General features: G+C 53.4%; 1 protein-coding gene across 2 annotated transcripts in view; it reads left to right on the top strand.

The window, feature by feature from the left end:
• arpc2 (actin related protein 2/3 complex, subunit 2) overlaps positions 1-17,709 on the top strand; it is a 60,241-nt gene that overhangs the window by 22,484 nt on the left and 20,048 nt on the right. For both annotated transcript variants that reach the window (XM_038790199.1, XM_038790198.1), the window contains exons 5-7: positions 10,550-10,736; positions 15,043-15,136; positions 16,921-17,047. In XM_038790199.1, the coding sequence (XP_038646127.1) occupies positions 10,550-10,736; positions 15,043-15,136; positions 16,921-17,047 (408 nt within the window). The remainder of the gene's footprint in view (positions 1-10,549; positions 10,737-15,042; positions 15,137-16,920; positions 17,048-17,709) is intronic.

The following is a 17,709-nucleotide window of genomic DNA, read 5'->3' as shown; positions in this document are numbered from 1 at the left end:
CTGCCTGTGATGGGGAGCCCAGTGTCTCGGCCTGGATTTCCATGCTGCCTGTGATGGGGAGCCCAGTGTCTCAGCCTGGATTTCCATGCTGCCTGTGATGGGGAGCCCAGTGTCTCAGCCTGGATTTCCGTGCTGCCTGTGATGGGGAGCCCAGTGTAGCCTGGATTTCCGTGCTGCCTGTGATGGGGAGCCCAGTGTAGCCTGGATTTCCATGCTGCCTGTGATGGGGTGCCCAGTGTAGCCTGGATTTCCATGCTGCCTGTGATGGGGAGCCCAGTGTAGCCTGGATTTCCGTGCTGCCTGTGATGGGGAGCCCAGTGTCTCAGCCTGGATTTCCATGCTGCCTGTGATGGGGAGCCCAGTGTAGCCTGGATTTCCGTGTTGCCTGTGATGGGGAGCCCAGTGTCTCGGCCTGGATTTCCGTGCTGCCTGTGATGGGGAGCCCAGTGTCTCGGCCTGGATTTCCGTGCTGCCTGTGATGGGGAGCCCAGTGTAGCCTGGATTTCCATGCTGCCTGTGATGGGGAGCCCAGTGTCTCGGCCTGGATTTCCATGCTGCTTGTGATGGGGAGCCCAGTGTCTCGGCCTGGATTTCCATGCTGCCTGTGATGGGGAGCCCAGTGTAGCCTGGATTTCCGTGCTGCCTGTGATGGGGAGCCCAGTGTCTCGGCCTGGATTTCCGTGCTGCCTGTGATGGGGAGCCCAGTGTCTCGGCCTGGATTTCCGTGCTGCCTGTGTTGGGGAGCCCAGTGTCTCGGCCTGGATTTCTGTGCTGCCTGTGATGGGGAGCCCAGTGTCTCGGCCAGGAGTTCCGTGCTGCCTGTGATGGGGAGCCCAGTGTAGCCTGGATTTCCATGCTGCCTGTGATGGGGAGCCCAGTGTAGCCTGGATTTCCGTGCTGCCTGTGATGGGGAGCCCAGTGTAGCCTGGATTTCCGGGCTGCCTGTGATGGGGAGCCCAGTGTAGCCTGGATTTCCGTGTTGCCTGTGATGGGGAGCCCAGTGTCTCGGCCTGGATTTCCATGCTGCCTGTGATGGGGAGCCCAGTGTAGCCTGGATTTCCGTGTTGCCTGTGATGGGGAGCCCAGTGTCTCGGCCTGGATTTCCGTGCTGCCTGTGATGGGGAGCCCAGTGTAGCCTGGATTTCCGTGCTGCCTGTGATGGGGAGCCCAGTGTCTCGGCCTGGATTTCCGTGCTGCCTGTGATGGGGAGCCCAGTGTAGCCTGGATTTCCGTGCTGCCTGTGATGGGGAGCCCAGTGTCTCGGCCTGGATTTCTGTGCTGCCTGTGATGGGGAGCCCAGTGTAGCCTGGATTTCCATGCTGCCTGTGATGGGGAGCCCAGTGTAGCCTGGATTTCCGTGCTGCCTGTGATGGGGAGCCCAGTGTAGCCTGGATTTCCGTGCTGCCTGTGATGGGGAGCCCAGTGTAGCCTGGATTTCCGGGCTGCCTGTGATGGGGAGCCCAGTGTAGCCTGGATTTCCGTGTTGCCTGTGATGGGGAGCCCAGTGTCTCGGCCTGGATTTCCGTGCTGCCTGTGATGGGGAGCCCAGTGTCTCAGCCTGGATTTCCATGCTGCCTGTGATGGGGAGCCCAGTGTAGCCTGGATTTCCGTGCTGCCTGTGATGGGGAGCCCAGTGTAGCCTGGATTTCCATGCTGCCTGTGATGGGGAGCCCAGTGTCTCGGCCTGGATTTCCATGCTGCTTGTGATGGGGAGCCCAGTGTCTCGGCCTGGATTTCCATGCTGCCTGTGATGGGGAGCCCAGTGTCTCGGCCTGGATTTCCGTGCTGCCTGTGTTGGGGAGCCCAGTGTCTCGGCCTGGATTTCTGTGCTGCCTGTGATGGGGAGCCCAGTGTAGCCTGGATTTCCGTGCTGCCTGTGATGGGGAGCCCAGTGTCTCGGCCAGGAGTTCCGTGCTGCCTGTGATGGGGAGCCCAGTGTAGCCTGGATTTCCATGCTGCCTGTGATGGGGAGCCCAGTGTAGCCTGGATTTCCGTGCTGCCTGTGATGGGGAGCCCAGTGTAGCCTGGATTTCCGTGCTGCCTGTGATGGGGAGCCCAGTGTCTCGGCCTGGATTTCCGTGCTGCCTGTGATGGGGAGCCCAGTGTCTCGGCCTGGATTTCCATGCTGCCTGTGATGGGGAGCCCAGTGTCTCGGCCTGGATTTCCGTGCTGCCTGTGATGGGGAGCCCAGTGTAGCCTGGATTTCCGTGCTGCCTGTGATGGGGAGCCCAGTGTAGCCTGGATTTCCGTGCTGCCTGTGATGGGGAGCCCAGTGTCTCGGCCTGGATTTCCGTGCTGCCTGTGATGGGGAGCCCAGTGTCTCGGCCTGGATTTCCGTGCTGCCTGTGATGGGGAGCCCAGTGTCTCGGCCTGGATTTCCATGCTGCCTGTGATGGGGAGCCCAGTGTAGCCTGGAGTTTCGTGCTGCCTGTGATGGGGAGCCCAGTGTCTCGGCCTGGATTTCCGTGCTGCCTGTGATGGGGAGCCCAGTGTCTCGGCCTGGATTTCCATGCTGCCTGTGATGTGGAGCCCAGTGTCTCGGCCTGGATTTCCATGCTGCCTGTGATGTGGAGCCCAGTGTCTCGGCCTGGATTTCCGTGCTGCCTGTGATGGGGAGCCCAGTGTCTCGGCCTGGATTTCCATGCTGCCTGTGATGGGGAGCCCAGTGTAGCCTGGATTTCCGTGCTGCCTGTGATGGGGAGCCCAGTGTAGCCTGGATTTCCGTGCTGCCTGTGATGGGGAGCCCAGTGTAGCCTGGATTTCCATGCTGCCTGTGATGGGGAGCCCAGTGTAGCCTGGATTTCCATGCTGCCTGTGATGGGGAGCCCAGTGTAGCCTGGATTTCCGTGCTGCCTGTGATGGGGAGCCCAGTGTCTTGGCCTGGATTTCCGTGCTGCCTGTGATGGGGAGCCCAGTGTCTCGGCCTGGATTTCCGTGCTGCCTGTGATGGGGAGCCCAGTGTAGCCTGGAGTTCCATGCTGCCTGTGATGGGGAGCCCAGTGTAGCCTGGATTTCCGTGCTGCCTGTGATGGGGAGCCCAGTGTAGCCTGGATTTCCGTGCTGCCTGTGATGGGGAGCCCAGTGTCTCGGCCTGGATTTCCGTGCTGCCTGTGATGGGGAGCCCAGTGTCTCGGCCTGGATTTCCGTGCTGCCTGTGATGGGGAGCCCAGTGTCTCGGCCTGGATTTCCATGCTGCCTGTGATGGGGAGCCCAGTGTAGCCTGGATTTCCGTGCTGCCTGTGATGGGGAGCCCAGTGTCTCAGCCTGGATTTCCGTGCTGCCTGTGATGGGGAGCCCAGTGTCTCGGCCTGGATTTCCGTGCTGCCTGTGATGGGGAGCCCAGTGTCTCGGCCTGGATTTCCGTGCTGCCTGTGATGGGGAGCCCAGTGTAGCCTGGATTTCCGTGCTGCCTGTGATGGGGAGCCCAGTGTAGCCTGGATTTCCGTGCTGCCTGTGATGGGAGCCAAGTGTCTCGGCCTGGAAAACAAACAAGTGGCTATGTCGTGTGAACGTGATCTGATCAGATACTCGTGACTGAGACCTGAGCTGTGTGTTCAGCTGTGTGCTCTGTGTCCTGTTTGTACAGTGGGTGTGTGTTTAAGTACTGTGATGTAAAGGGAAGCTTACAATTGAGACTATTCTAAATGTTGACACATCTCTGTCGACATTGGACACATTGTCATTGTGAGAACCACCTGCTTGCTGGGAGGGCACCTCTCCTCCTCTCCCCCCCTCCCTCCCTCCTCCCCCCCCCCCCCCCACCAGCCCCCCACAAGCTCTGCTGATGACCCAGTGATCCTGAGGCTCGTTCATTTGTGGTATTCAGGCCCACATTAGCATGTTCTGCTGCAGTCTCTCTGTAGTCAACTCTGTGCCTCCCCTTCCAGCTCATACACCTGGAGCTGTGATAGACCATTTCACTACGTCCATGGGAGTATCTAGTGTTGGGTGGTTATCCTCTCCTCTCTGCCCCTGCTCAGCATTGTGGGGCATCATAAACCGTCCGAATAATCCCCATCCAGTTTCCAGCCAGTGGCTGCGTGTTGAGAGAAATAATCCTGGTGAGGGAGGCAGTGCCCTGGCTCACTGTCACTGAGGGGGGGGGGGGGGGGGGGCGTTCCTGGCTCGCTGTCGGGGGGGGGTCCTGGCTCACTGTCACTGAGGGGGGGGGGGGGGTTCCTGGCTCGCTGTCACTGAGGGGGGGGGGGGTCCTGGCTCGCTGTCACTGAGGGGGGGGGGGTCCTGGCTCACTGTCACTGAGGGGGGGGGGGGGGTCCTGGCTCGCTGTCACTGAGGGGGGGGGGGGGATGGGTGGGTCCTGGCTCACTGTCACTGAGGGGGGGGGGGGTGGTCCTGGCTCACTGCGGGGGGGGGTGGTCCTGGCTCACTGTCACTGGGGTGGGGGGGGGTCCTGGCGCACTGTCACTGAGGGGGGGGGGGTCCTGGCTCACTGTCACTGAGGGGGGGTCCTGGCTCACTGTCACTGAGGGGGGGGTCCTGGCTCACTGTCACTGAGGGGGGGTCCTGGCTCACTGTCACTGGGGGGGGGGGGTCCTGGCTCACTGTCACTGAGGGGGTGGGGGGTCCTGGCTCACTGTCACTGGGGGGGGGGGTGGGTCCTGGCTCGCTGTCACTGGGGGGGGGGGGGGGTCCTGGCTCACTGTCACTGAGGGGGGGGTCCTGGCTCACTGTCACTGGGGGGGAGGGGGGGCCCTGGCTCACTGTCACTGAGGGCGAGGGAGGGGGGGGGGGTCCTGGCTCACTGAGGGTGAGGGAGGGGGTCCTGACTCACTGTCACTGGGGGGGAGGGGGGGCCTGGCTCACTGTCACTGAGGGGGAGGTGGGTGGGGTCCTGGCTCACTGTCACTGAGGGAGGTGGGTGTGGTCCTGGCTCTGTCACTGAGGGTGAGGGGGGGGGGGTCCTGGCTCACTGTCGCTGAGGGGGGGGGGTTCCTGGCTCGCTGTCACTGAGGGGGGAGGGTACTGGCTCACTGTCACTGGGGTGGGGGGGGGGGGTCCTGGCGCACTGTCACTGAGGGGGGGGGGGGTCCTGGCGCACTGTCACTGAGGGGGGAGGGTCCTGGCTCACTGTCACTGAGGGGGGGTCCTGGCTCACTGTCACTGAGGGGGGGGGGGGTGGGTCCTGGCTCACTGTCACTGAGGGGGGGGGGTGGTCCTGGCTCACTGCGGGGGGGGGGTGGTCCTGGCTCACTGTCACTGGGGTGGGGGGGGGGGTCCTGGCGCACTGTCACTCAGAGGGGGGGGGGGGGTCCTGGCGCACTGTCACTGAGGGGGGGGGGGGTCCTGGCTCATTGTCACTGAGGGGGGGTCCTGGCTCACTGTCACTGAGGGGGGGTCCTGGCTCACTGTCACTGAGGGGGGGGGGGGGTCCTGGCTCACTGTCACTGGGGGGGGGGGGTCCTGGCTCACTGTCACTGGGGGGGGGGGGGGGTCCTGGCTCACTGTCACTGAGGGGGGGGGGGGGTCCTGGCTCACTGTCACTGGGGGGGGGGGGTCCTGGCTCACTGTCACTGGGGGGGGGGGTCCTGGCTCGCTGTCACTGGGGGGGGCGGGTCCTGGCTCACTGTCACTGGGGGGGGGGGGGGGTCCTGGCTCACTGTCACTGGGGGGGGAGGGGGGGGGGTCCTGGCTCACTGTCACTGAGGGCAAGGAAGGGGGGGGGTCCTGGCTCACTGTCACTGGGGGGGGAGGGGGGGGGGGTCCTGGCTCACTGTCACTGAGGGCAAGGAAGGGGGGGGGGTCCTGGCTCACTGTCACTGAGGGTGAGGGAGGGGGTCCTGACTCACTGTCACTGGGGGGGAGGGGGGGTCCTGGCTCACTGTCACTGAGGGCGACGGGGGGGGTCCTGGCTCACTGTCACTGAGGGTGGGGGGGGTCCTGGCTCACTGTCACTGAGGGGGAGGTGGGTGGTGTCCTGGCTCACTGTCACTCAGGGCGGGGGGGTCCTGGCTCACTGTCACTGAGGGGGGGGAGGAGGGTACTGGCTCACTGTCACTGAGGGGGAGGTGGGTGGGGTCCTGGCTCACTGTCACTGAGGGAGGTGGGTGGGGTCCTGGCTCTGTCACTGAGGGCGAGGGGGGGGGGTCCTGGCTCACTGTCACTGGGGGGGAGGGGGGTGGGCGTCCTGGCTCACTGTCACTGAGGGGGAGGTGGGTGGGGTCCTGGCTCACTGCCACTGAGGGTGAGGGGGGGGGGGGGGGTCCTGGCTCACTGTCACTGGGGGGGAGGGGGCGTCCTGGCTCACTGTCACTGAGGGGGAGGGGGGAGGGTACTGGCTCACTGTCACTGAGGGGGAGGGAGGGAGGGGGGGGTCCTGGCTCACTGAGGGTGAGGGAGGGGGTCCTGACTCGCTGTCACTGGGGGGGAGGGGGGGCCTGGCTCACTGTCACTGAGGGGGAGGTGGGTGGGGTCCTGGCTCACTGTCACTGAGGGAGGTGGGTGTGGTCCTGGCTCTGTCACTGAGGGGGGGGGGGGGGGGGGGGTCCTGGCTCACTGTCACTGAGGGGGGGGGGGTTCCTGGCTCGCTGTCACTGAGGGGGGTGGGGGGGGGGGCGGTCCTGGCTCACTGTGGGGGGGGGGGTGGTCCTGGCTCACTGTCACTGAGGGCGGGGGGGGGTCCTGGCTCACTGTCACTGAGGGCGGGGGGGTCCTGGCTCACTGTCACTGAGGGCGGGGGGGGGGGGTCCTGGTTCACTGTCACTGAGGGCGGGGGGGGTCCTGGCTCACTGTCACTGAGGGCGAGGGGGGTTCAGTGTCCTTTCTCACTTGGACATTTCATTATATTTCCGAGTGTGTTATTGGTAATTTAAACAAAATATGAATGTGTGAGAGGGTGTCCACATCTATAGGAAGAATCAAGAGAATGCAGGTGTCTGACACGATTGTGGAACAGGGCGATGTGAGGCTGCAGATGATGGGACTGGCAGTCATGACGCAGATTTATGAGAACATAAAAAATAAAAATAAACCACTGGAGTTAATTCGCTAGAGATAGAATTGAGAAACAAATACTGCACCTGAGGGCAGAACTCCCTTTTGAGTCCTGTCATACTGTACAGAAGGGGCCCGACAGCCCATCAAGTTCACACCAACAAAACTCCGCTAAATCTACACGAATCCCACTTTCCAGCACTTGAAATGAAATGAAAATCGCTTATTGTCACGAGTAGGCTTCATTGAAGTTACTGTGAAAACCCCCTAGTCGCCACACTCCGGCGCCTGTTCGGGGAGGCTGGTACGGACCGTGCTGCTGGCCTGCTTGGTCTGCTTTAAAAGCCAGCGATTTAGCTGAGTGAGCTAAACCAGCCCCTTGGCCCCACAGCCTTGAATGTTCTGACCTTTCAGGTGCTCATCCACACACGTTTTAAAGGTTGTGGGGTTTCCTGCTTCACCTACCCTCCCAGACAGCGCATTCCAGACTCCCACCACCCTCAGCGTGAAAAGGGTTTCCTCAAACCCCTCTAACGCTTCTGCCCCTCACCTTAAAATTATGCCCCCTAAGAACATAAGAACCAGGAGTCGGCCACCTAGCCCCTCGAGCCTGCCCCGCCATTCAATGAGATCATGGCTGATCTTTTGTGGACTCAGTTCCACTTTCCCGCCCGAACACCATAACCCTTAATCCCTTTATTCTTCAAAAAACTATCTATCTTTATCTTGGAAAACATTTAGCGAAGGAGCCTCAACTGCTTCACTGGGCAAGGAATTCCATAGATTCACAACCCTTTGGGTGAAGAAGTTCCTCCTAAACTCAGTCCTAAATCTACTTCCCCTTATTTTGAGGCTATGCCCCCTAGTTCTGCTTTCACCCGCCAGTGGAAACAACCTGCCTGCATCTATCCTATCTATTCCCTTCATAATTTTATATGTTTCTATAAGATTCCCCCCTCATCCTTCTAAATTCCAACGAGTACAGTCCCAGTCTACTCAATCTCTCCTCGTAATCCAACCCCTTCAGATCTGGGATTAACCTAGTGAATCTCCTCTGTACACCCTCCAGTGCCAGTATGTTGTTTCTCAGGTAAGGAGACCAAAACTGAACACAGTACTCCAGGTGTGGCCTCACTAACACCTTATACAATTGCAGCATTAATGCCCTAGTCTTAAACTCCATCCCTCCAGCAATGAAGGACAAAATTCCATTTGCCTTCTTAACACCTGTTGCACCTGTAAACCAACTTTGTGTCATCCACAAACCTACTTATCACCCAAACATTCTCTATATTGTTTTTCTATCACTGGACACTGGCCTCCAGTCACACAAACCACCTTTTACCACCACCCACTCTCCTACCACTGAGCCAGTTTTCGATCCAACTTGCCAAGTTACCCTGGGTCCCATGTGCTTCTACCTTCTTTATCAATCTCCCATGTGGGACCTTGTCAAAGGTTTTGCTGAAATACTTATAAGCTCCATCAACTGCACTGCCCTCATCTACACACCCAATCATATCCTCAAAATAAATCACTCAAATTCACTAGGTATTACCTGCCTCTGACAAAAACGGAAGGCCTATCCCTGATCAAACCTCCTCCAACTACCCCCGCAACACACACACACACACACACACACACACACACAATGAAATGAAAAAATGAAAATTGCTTATTATCACGAGAAGTTACTGTGAAAAGCCCCAAGTCGCCTCATTCCAGCCCCTGTTCGGGGAGGCTGGTACGGGAATCCACACATGGATATTAATTTTTCTCCTTCAGAATTTTCTCTGCTTTCCCTACAACTGATGTGGGAGTCACTGGTCCATAATTCCCTGCTTTATCTTTTTCTTGAAAAGTTGAAACGAATTAGCTGTCCTCCAACCCTCTGGCTTCCCCTGTGGCCAGAGAGGAATTAAATACTTGGGTCAGAGCTGCTGTAAATCCTCCCTTCCTTCCCATAGCAGCCCAGGATGCAACTCACCGAAGTCTAGGGATTGGCCACTTTTAAGCCTGCCAAAATCTCCAATATCTCTTATTCCCGATATAAACTGTTCAAAAACCTCACAGTCCCTCTACCCGAATTCTCTACCTACGTCCTCCTCCAGCGTGAAGACAGATGTGAAGTACTCACTTCACACCCTCCGAATAACCCCCTTGGCCCCTAATGGGCCTTGTTCTTTCTCTAGTTATCCTCTTCCCCTTAATACTCTAATATATTTTGAGATTCTCCCTAATCCTACCCACCAGTGCTTTTTTATGCGCCCTCTTAGCTCTCCTAATTGCTTTTTAAGTTCTCCCTCTGTACTCCACTAAGGTCTCTACTGATTTGCTCCCTTTGTACCTGCAACGGGTCTCTTTTCTTTCTCACCCAGTCCTGTATATTCCTAGATATCCAGAGCTCTCTGGACCTATTGTTCCCACATTTCACCCTAAAGGAAATACATTGAGGCCAAGCTGTTCCCAATCTACTTTGGCCAGATCCTGCATTATTCTAATAAAACCTGCCTTACCCAGTCCAAATATGTGCAGGCCAGGTGGATTGGCCATGCTAAATTGTCCCTTGATGTCCAAACATGTGCAGGTTAGGTGGGATTGTGGGGGGCAGGGTAGGGGGAGTGGGCCTAGGTAAGGTGCTCTTTTGGAGGGTTGCTGCAGACTCTCTACTATTAATAGGGTCTTAAGCATAGAATCCCTGCAGTGCAGAAGGAGGCCATACAGCCCATTGAGTCTGCATGAAAGAGCACCCTACCTCGGCCCACTCCCCCACCCTATCCCCGTAACCATACCTAACCCTCTCAACTTTGGACACTAAGGGGCAATTTATGCACAACCAATCCACTTAACCTGCAAATCGTTGGACTGTGGGAGGAAACAGGAGTACTAAAACCTCTTCTTCTTTTTTTCGAATAAATTTAGAGTACCAAATTATTTTTTCCCTATTAAGGGGCAATTTAGCGTGGCCAATCCACCTAACCGGCACATATTTGGGTTGTGTGGGTGTGAAACCCACACAGGCACGGGGAGAATGTGCAAACTCCACACGGACAGTGACCCAGGGCCGGGATTGAACCTGGGTCCTCGGCAACATAGTCCCAGTGCTAACCACTGAGCCACTGTGCTGCCTGTTTAAAACCTCTTTAAATGATTGATTCTAGCACCATCCCCACAACAGACATCAAACTCACTGGTCGATAATTTCCTGCTTTCTGTCTCTCCCTTCTTTAATAGAGGGGTTATGTTTGCCAGTATACAGCCTTTCCAGAGCCTAATGAATTTTGGGAAATTAACACCAATGCATCAGCCATCTCATTAGGCACCTCTTGTCAAACCCTAGGTTGAAGCCCATCAGTACACGGAGACCTAGCAGCCGCAGCTCGCTCAGTGCAGTTTCCCCGGTGATTTTCATTTCACCAAGTTTCCCTTTCCTTTCCTTTCCACCCCCTGATTTACAGTTATTAATGGAATGTAAGCTGTATCCTCTATAGTGATGCTATTTGCCAGTGTGTGACCCACTGTTGTAGAATGGAGCAATCTTGATTCTTGTTGGGGGTATTGTTTTGACCAAACTGAGGCCTCCCTTTGTCGATTACAGGGTACAATGTATCTCTGCTGTTCGATCTGGAAAATATTCCACCCAACAAGGATGAAGTGGTACATCAGGCTGGCATGCTGAAAAGGAATTGCTTTGCCTCCGTCTTTGAGAAGTACTTCAACTTTCAGGCAGAGGGGAAGGAAGGAGAGAAACGGGCGTTGATCCACTATCGTGAAGACGAGACTATGTGAGTGTTCAGGGGTGGGGAGAAGATGGCGGTGTCTGGTCTGGGCAAGATTCATTTTACTGGAAAGCTGCCCGTCCCCCACTTTGTCACCTTCAAACTGTTGTTCAAATCTCTTTTCCCATCCTCCAGTTTCTGTGCGTTTCTCGTTGGAAGCTCTCCCCATTTTGGTTCGACTCCACTAATGTGGCAGGGGGATGGGAACCAAAGCAGGAAGTCGGAAGGTAGTAAAACAGGGACAGAAACAAAAGGCAGTAAGGGGGAATGTGTCAGGCAGAGAAGCCATAGTCAAAAATCAAAAAGGGTGACAGTACAAGGTACAGTGACTGAGGGGAGCTCAGTGAATAGGCCCAGTAATACGAAAAGAAATAAAACGGGAAGTGAAAACGTAAATGGCAAGCGACACGGCAGGTTGTTACATGAAGTTATGGGTTCAACAACAAGGAAAATTAGGAAAAAAGTTAAGAGGAAAAATAATTTAGGAGAGGTTACTGATCGAGGTGTTAAGATTCAAAACAGAGGTATAAAAGCCAACTTAAGTGTACTTTACCTGAATGCTCGTAGTATTCGGAATAAGGTAAATGAGTTGATGGTGCAAATCATCGTGAATGACTATGATTTAGTGGCCATTACTGAAACATGGTTAAAGGATGGTCATGACTGGGAGTTAAATATCCGAGGGTATCAAACTATTCGGAAGGACAGAGTTGATGGTGAGGGAGGTGGTGTAGCTCTGTTATTTAAGGATGACATCTGGGCAATAGTAAGGAATGACATCGGTGCTATGGAGGATAAGGTTGAATCCATTTGGATGGAAATCAGGAATAGTAAGGCGAAAAAGACACTGATAGGAGTAGTCTATAGGCCACCAAATAGTTACGTTATGGTGGGGAGGCAATAAACAAAGAAATAACTGATGCATGTAGAAATGATACAGCAGTTATCATGGGGGATTTTAATCTACATGTCGATTGGCTTAACCAGGTCGGTCAAGGCAGCCTTGAGGAGGAGTTTATAGAATGTATCCACGATAGTTTCCTAGAGCAGTATGTAATGGAACCTATGAGGGAACAAACGGTCCTAGATCTTGTCCTGTGTAATGAGACAGGGTTGATTAATGATCTCATAGTTAGGGATCCTCTCGGAAGGAGCGATCACAATATGGTGGAATTTAAAGTACAGATGGAGGGGAGAAGGTAAAATCAAACACTAGTGTTTTGTGCTTAAACAAAGGAGATTACAATGGGATGAGATCAGTGCTCAGCAAAGGTTTATACCAACAAAAAGGAAGGACGGTAGAAAGAGGGAAAATCGACCATGGATATCTAAGGAAATGAGGAAGAGTATCAAATTGAAGGAAAAGGCATACAAAATGGCAAAGATTAGTGGGAGACTAGAGGATTGGGAAATCTTTAAGGGGCAACAGAAAGCTACTAAAAAAACCATAAAGAAGAGTAAGATAGATTATGAGAGTAAACTTGCTCAGAATATAAAAACAGATAGTAAAAGTTTCTACAAATATATAAAACAAAAAAGAGTGGCTAAGATAAATAATGGTCCTTTAGAGGATGTGAAGGAAGATTTAATAATGGGAGATGAGGAAATGGCTGAGGAACTGAACAGGTTTTTTGGGTCGGTCTTCACAGTGGAAGACACAAATAACATGCCAGTGACTGATAGAAATGAGGCTATGACAGGTGAGGACCTTGAGATGAGGAGGTATCACTGAGAGGTAGTGATGGGCAAGCTAATGGGGCTAAAGGTAGACAAGTCTCCTGGCCCTGTTGGAATGCATCCCAGAGTGCTAAAAGAGATGGCTAGGGAAATTGCAAATGCACTAGTGATAATTTACCAAAATTCACTAAACTCTGGGGTGGTCCCGGCGGATTGGAAATTGGCAAACATGACACCACTGTTTAAAAAAGGAGGTAGGCAGAAAGCAGGAAATTATAGGCCAGTGAGCTTAACTTCGGTAGTAGGGAAGATGCTGGAATCTATCATCAAGGAAGAAATAGCGAGGCATCTGGATGGAAATTGTCCCATTGGGCAGACGCAGCATGGGTTCATAAAGGGCAGATCGTGGAATTTAGTGGAATGTTTTGAGGACATTACCAGTGCGGTAGATAATAGAGAGCCAATGGATGTGGTATAACTGGACTTCCAGAAAGTAGTGCCACACAAAAGGTTGCTGCATAAGATAAAGATGCATGGCGTTAAGGGTAAAGTAGTAGCATGGATAGAGGATTGGTTAATTAATAGAAAGCAAAGAGTGGGGATTAATAGGTGTTTCTCTGTTTGGCAATCAGTAGCTAGTGGTGTCCCTCAGGGATCATTGTTCACAATTTACATAGATGATTTGGAGTTGGGGACCAAGGGCAATGTGTCCAAGTTTGCAGACGACACTAAGATTAGTGGTAAAGCAAAAAGTGCAGAGGATACTGGAAGTCTGCAGAGGGATTTGGATAGGTTAAGTGAATGGGCTAGGGTCTGGCATATGGAATACAATGTTGACAAATGTGAAGTTATCCGTTTTGGTCGGAATAACAGCAAAAGGGATTATTATTTAAATGATAAAATATTAAAACATGCTGCTGTGCAGTGAGACCTGGGTGTGCTAGTGCATGAGTCGCAAAAAGTTTTACAGGTGCAACAGGTGGTTAAGAAGGCAAATGGAGTTTTTTCCTTCATTGCTAGAGGGATGGAGTTTAAGACTAGGGAGGTTATGTTGCAATTGTATAAGGTGTTAGTGAGGCCACACCTGGAGTATTGTGTTCAGTTTTGGTCTCCTTACTTGAGAAAGGACGTACTGGCACTGGAGGGTGTGCAGAGGACATTCACGAGATTAATCCCAGAGCTGAAGGGGTTGGATTATGAGGAGAGGTTGAGTAGACTGGGACTGTACTCGTTGGAATTTAGAAGGATGAGGGGGGATCTTATGGAAACATATAAAATTATGAGGAGAATAGATAGGATAGATGCGAGCAGGTAGTTTACACTGGTGGGTGAAAGCAGGACTAGGGGGCATAGCCTCAAAATAAGGGAAGTAAATTTAGGACTGAGTTGAAGAGGAACTTCTTAACCCAAAGGGTTGTGAATCTATGGAATTCCCTGCCCAGTGAAGCAGTTGAGGCTCCTTCATTAAATGTTTTTACGGTAAAGATAGATAGTTTTTTGAAGAATAAAGGAATAAAGAGTTATGGTGTTCGAGCCGGAAAGTGGAGCTGAGTCCACAAAAGATCAGTCACGATCTCATTGAATGGCAGAGCAGGCTCGAGGGGCCAGATGGCCTACTCCTGCTCGTTCTTATGGGACCGTGCGATCGCCTGGACCCACTCTACCGCTCTGTTGCAGGACCGTGCGATCACCTTCGCCGCTCTGTTGCGGGACAGTACGATCGCCTTCACCGCTCTGTTGCAGGACAGTACGATCACCTTCACCGCTCTGTTGCAGGACAGTGCGATCACCTTTGCCGCTCTGTTGCGGGACAGTACGATCGCCTTCACCGCTCTGTTGCAGGACAGTGCGATCGCCTTCACCGCTCTGTTGCAGGACAGTACGATCGCCTTCGCCGCTCTGTTGCGGGACAGTATGATCGCCTTCACCGCTCTGTTGCAGGACAGTACGATCACCTTTGCCGCTCTGTTGTGGGACAGTACGATCGCCTTCGCCGCTCTGTTGCGGGACAGTATGATCGCCTTCACCGCTCTGTTGCGGGACAGTGCGATCACCTTTGCCGCTCTGTTGTGGGACAGTACGATCGCCTTCGCCGCTCTGTTGCGGGACAGTATGATCGCCTTCACCGCTCTGTTGCGGGACAGTGCGATCACCTTTGCCGCTCTGTTGTGGGACAGTACGATCGCCTTCGCCGCTCTGTTGCGGGACAGTATGATCGCCTTCACCGCTCTGTTGCAGGACAGTGCGATCACCTTTGCCGCTCTGTTGTGGGACAGTACGATCGCCTTCGCCGCTCTGTTGCGGGACAGTATGATCGCCTTCACCGCTCTGTTGCAGGACAGTGCGATCGCCTTCACCGCTCTGTTGCAGGACAGTATGATCGCCTTCACCGCTCTGTTGCGGGACAGTACGATCACCTTCACCGCTCTGTTGCAGGACAGTGCGATCACCTTCGCCGCTCTGTTGCGGGACAGTACGATCACCTTCACCGCTCTGTTGCAGGACAGTGCGATCACCTTCGCCGCTCTGTTGCGGGACAGTACGATCGCATGGACCCTCTTTTATATGTTTACGTTCGGAGGGGAAATTGCTTTTGTGTAGCATGTGATTGATCTGTGATTCTGCTGCCTTCCAGGTATGTGGAGGCCAAAAAGGACCGCGTGACGGTGGTCTTCAGCACAGTATTCAAGGATGACGATGATGTTGTGATTGGGAAGGTCTTCATGCAGGTAGGAGGAGTCGGACAAGACAATTAGCAACCTGCTCACCCCCACCAGCAACTCAATACGTCTGAGTCCCCACCTCCAGCCAAATACCCCCATCCGCAACTCAGTGTGCCTTAATTGTGTCCCACATCTCCTCTCCACCCTACACCCCCCCCCCTCCCCACCCCTGAGCCATGTCTCCTGCATGTGGTGAGAGCATGGACCTATCAGTGACGGTTCATTCTAAACTCTTAGCTTAATTCAGGTTTTTTTGAAGTAAGCTGCACTTTCTGTGAAATGACCTCACTTTTCTCTGTCTTTACTTTAATTACTGGTTGTAATTTGAAACTCTTCAAACAGCAGAATGTCAGCTCACAATTGACTGGAAGCATGCCAGAGTCCCGAGCAGAATGTGCAAAAACATAAACACTGCTATTTTTATCAGTGAAGAGAATTGCTAAAGTAAATTTTGGCTGTTTAGAGGACAATACTGGTGGGTAATAATGGGGAACACAGACATGGCGGAGGCATTGAACCAATATTTTGCCTGTTTTCATTATTTGAGGAAGGATGTGGTGGGATTGGAGGCAGTTCAGAGGAGGTTCACCAGATTGAAATGAAATGAAAATCGCTTATTGTCACGAGTAGGCTTCAATGAAGTTACTGTGAAAAGCCCCTAGTCGCCACATTCCGGCGCCTGTCCGGGGAGGCTGGTACGGGAATCGAACCGTGCTGCTGGCCTGCTTGGTCTGCTTTTAAAACCAGCGATTTAGCCGAGAGAGCTAAACCAGCCCCTGGTTCCGGGGATGAAAGGGTTAATGTATGAGGAGAGATTAAACAGTTTGGGCTTATACTCGCTGGAGTTTAGAAGGAAGGGAGGGGATCTGATCGAGGTGTATAAAATACTAAAAGGGATTGACAAAGTAAATATGGACCAAATGTTCCCCCTTGTGGGGCAATCTAGAACGAGAGGTCACAGATAGCGGTTGAGAGGCGGTAGATTTAGAACTGAGATGAGGAGGAACTACTTCTCGCAGAGGATGGTGAATTTGTGGAACTCGCTGCCCCACAGTACGGTGGAGTCTGAATCATTAAATGGTTTCAAGAGAGAGATACGTATATTTCTGATTTTAAAAACGGGTTACGGGGATATTGAGAACAGGTACGGAGGTAGCTTTGGGACCAGGACGAGATCAGCCATGATCTGATTGAATGGTGGAGCAGGCTCGAGGGGCTGAGTGGCCCACTTCTCTTAATTCCTCTGTCCTATAATTCTCCTTTATTATTCCGAGGCAGGGTTATGTGGTGGTGAGAGAGTCTAGCTGGTGCCAATTCAAATGGCAACAGATTCCTCCATGTTCTTTGTGCTTTATTTAAATATTATTGCACACTTCCATTGTTATAGACATGTTACAGGAACACCAGTGAATGGGCCTGGGCTTTCACTTCGACACTAGAGAGTTCCAGCAGCTGTGGGCTGTACCTGAGAAACCCTCTTTGGTAGGGGAGCTGTACTCTAGTGACTGGGGAGTAGTAATATCGGGAACTAGTGGGAAAGGAGGCCAACATCTGAGTGTGGGGTGTGCGTGACTGTAAAACATGTTAATGTGGGGATGGGTGCACTTCCCCCTGATGGAGAGTGGGACGAATGTTTGGGACATATTCAGTTCGGCCTATGTGAGGCTTTGGAACGGCTAAATCTCCCCTTGTGCCTAGAAAGGTGATAGACGAATCTCCGGCTATAGAGCTGACCCCACCCACTTCATCAGCTTTGCTGATTTTTTTTTACCATTGTTGCCCTGTCTCAGGAGTTCAAAGAAGGTCGGAGAGCGAGTCACACAGCTCCCCAGGTGCTATTCAATCACAGAGAGCCTCCACTGGAGCTGAAAGACACTGATGCAGCAGTGGGCGACAACATCGGCTACATCACTTTTGGTAAGTTCTGCCTTGCTGCCAGCGGGTGGCCGATGATGTTTTGGTGTGAGCCAAGATTCAGAATTTCCAATGTTCAGGTTGAAGGGAACCTTCTTTCCATTGGCAAGAAGGTTGGTATCCAAAATAAAGCTCACTACACTGTCCCCATCAAACACTCGCAGGACAGGTACAGCACGGGGTTCGAAACAGAGTAAAGCTCCGTTTACACTGTCTGCATCAAACACTCCCAGGATAAGTACAGCACGGGGTTAGATACAGAGTAAAGCTCCCTCTACACTGTTCCCATCAAACACTCCCAGGACAGGTACAGCACGGGGTTAGATGCAGAGTAAAGCTCCCTCTACACTGTCCCCATCAAACACTCCCAGGACAGGTACAGCACAGGGTTAGATACAGAGTAAAACTCCCTCGACACTGTCCCCATCAAACACTCCCAGGACAGGTACAGCACGGGGTTAGGTACAGAGTAAAGCTCCCTCGACACTGTCCCCATCAAACACTCCCAGGACAGGTACAGCACGGAGTTAGATACAGAATAAAGTTCACTCTACACTGACCCCATCAAACACTCCCAGGACAGGTACAGCATGGGGTTAGATACAGAGTAAAGCTCCCTCTACACTGTCCCCATCAAACATTCCCAGGACAGGTACAGCATGGGG

This window comes from Scyliorhinus canicula, chromosome 2 (genome assembly GCF_902713615.1).
Source record: "Scyliorhinus canicula chromosome 2, sScyCan1.1, whole genome shotgun sequence".
Taxonomy (NCBI): Eukaryota; Metazoa; Chordata; class Chondrichthyes; order Carcharhiniformes; family Scyliorhinidae; genus Scyliorhinus; species Scyliorhinus canicula.
This window is presented reverse-complemented; position numbering and strand designations above follow the sequence as displayed.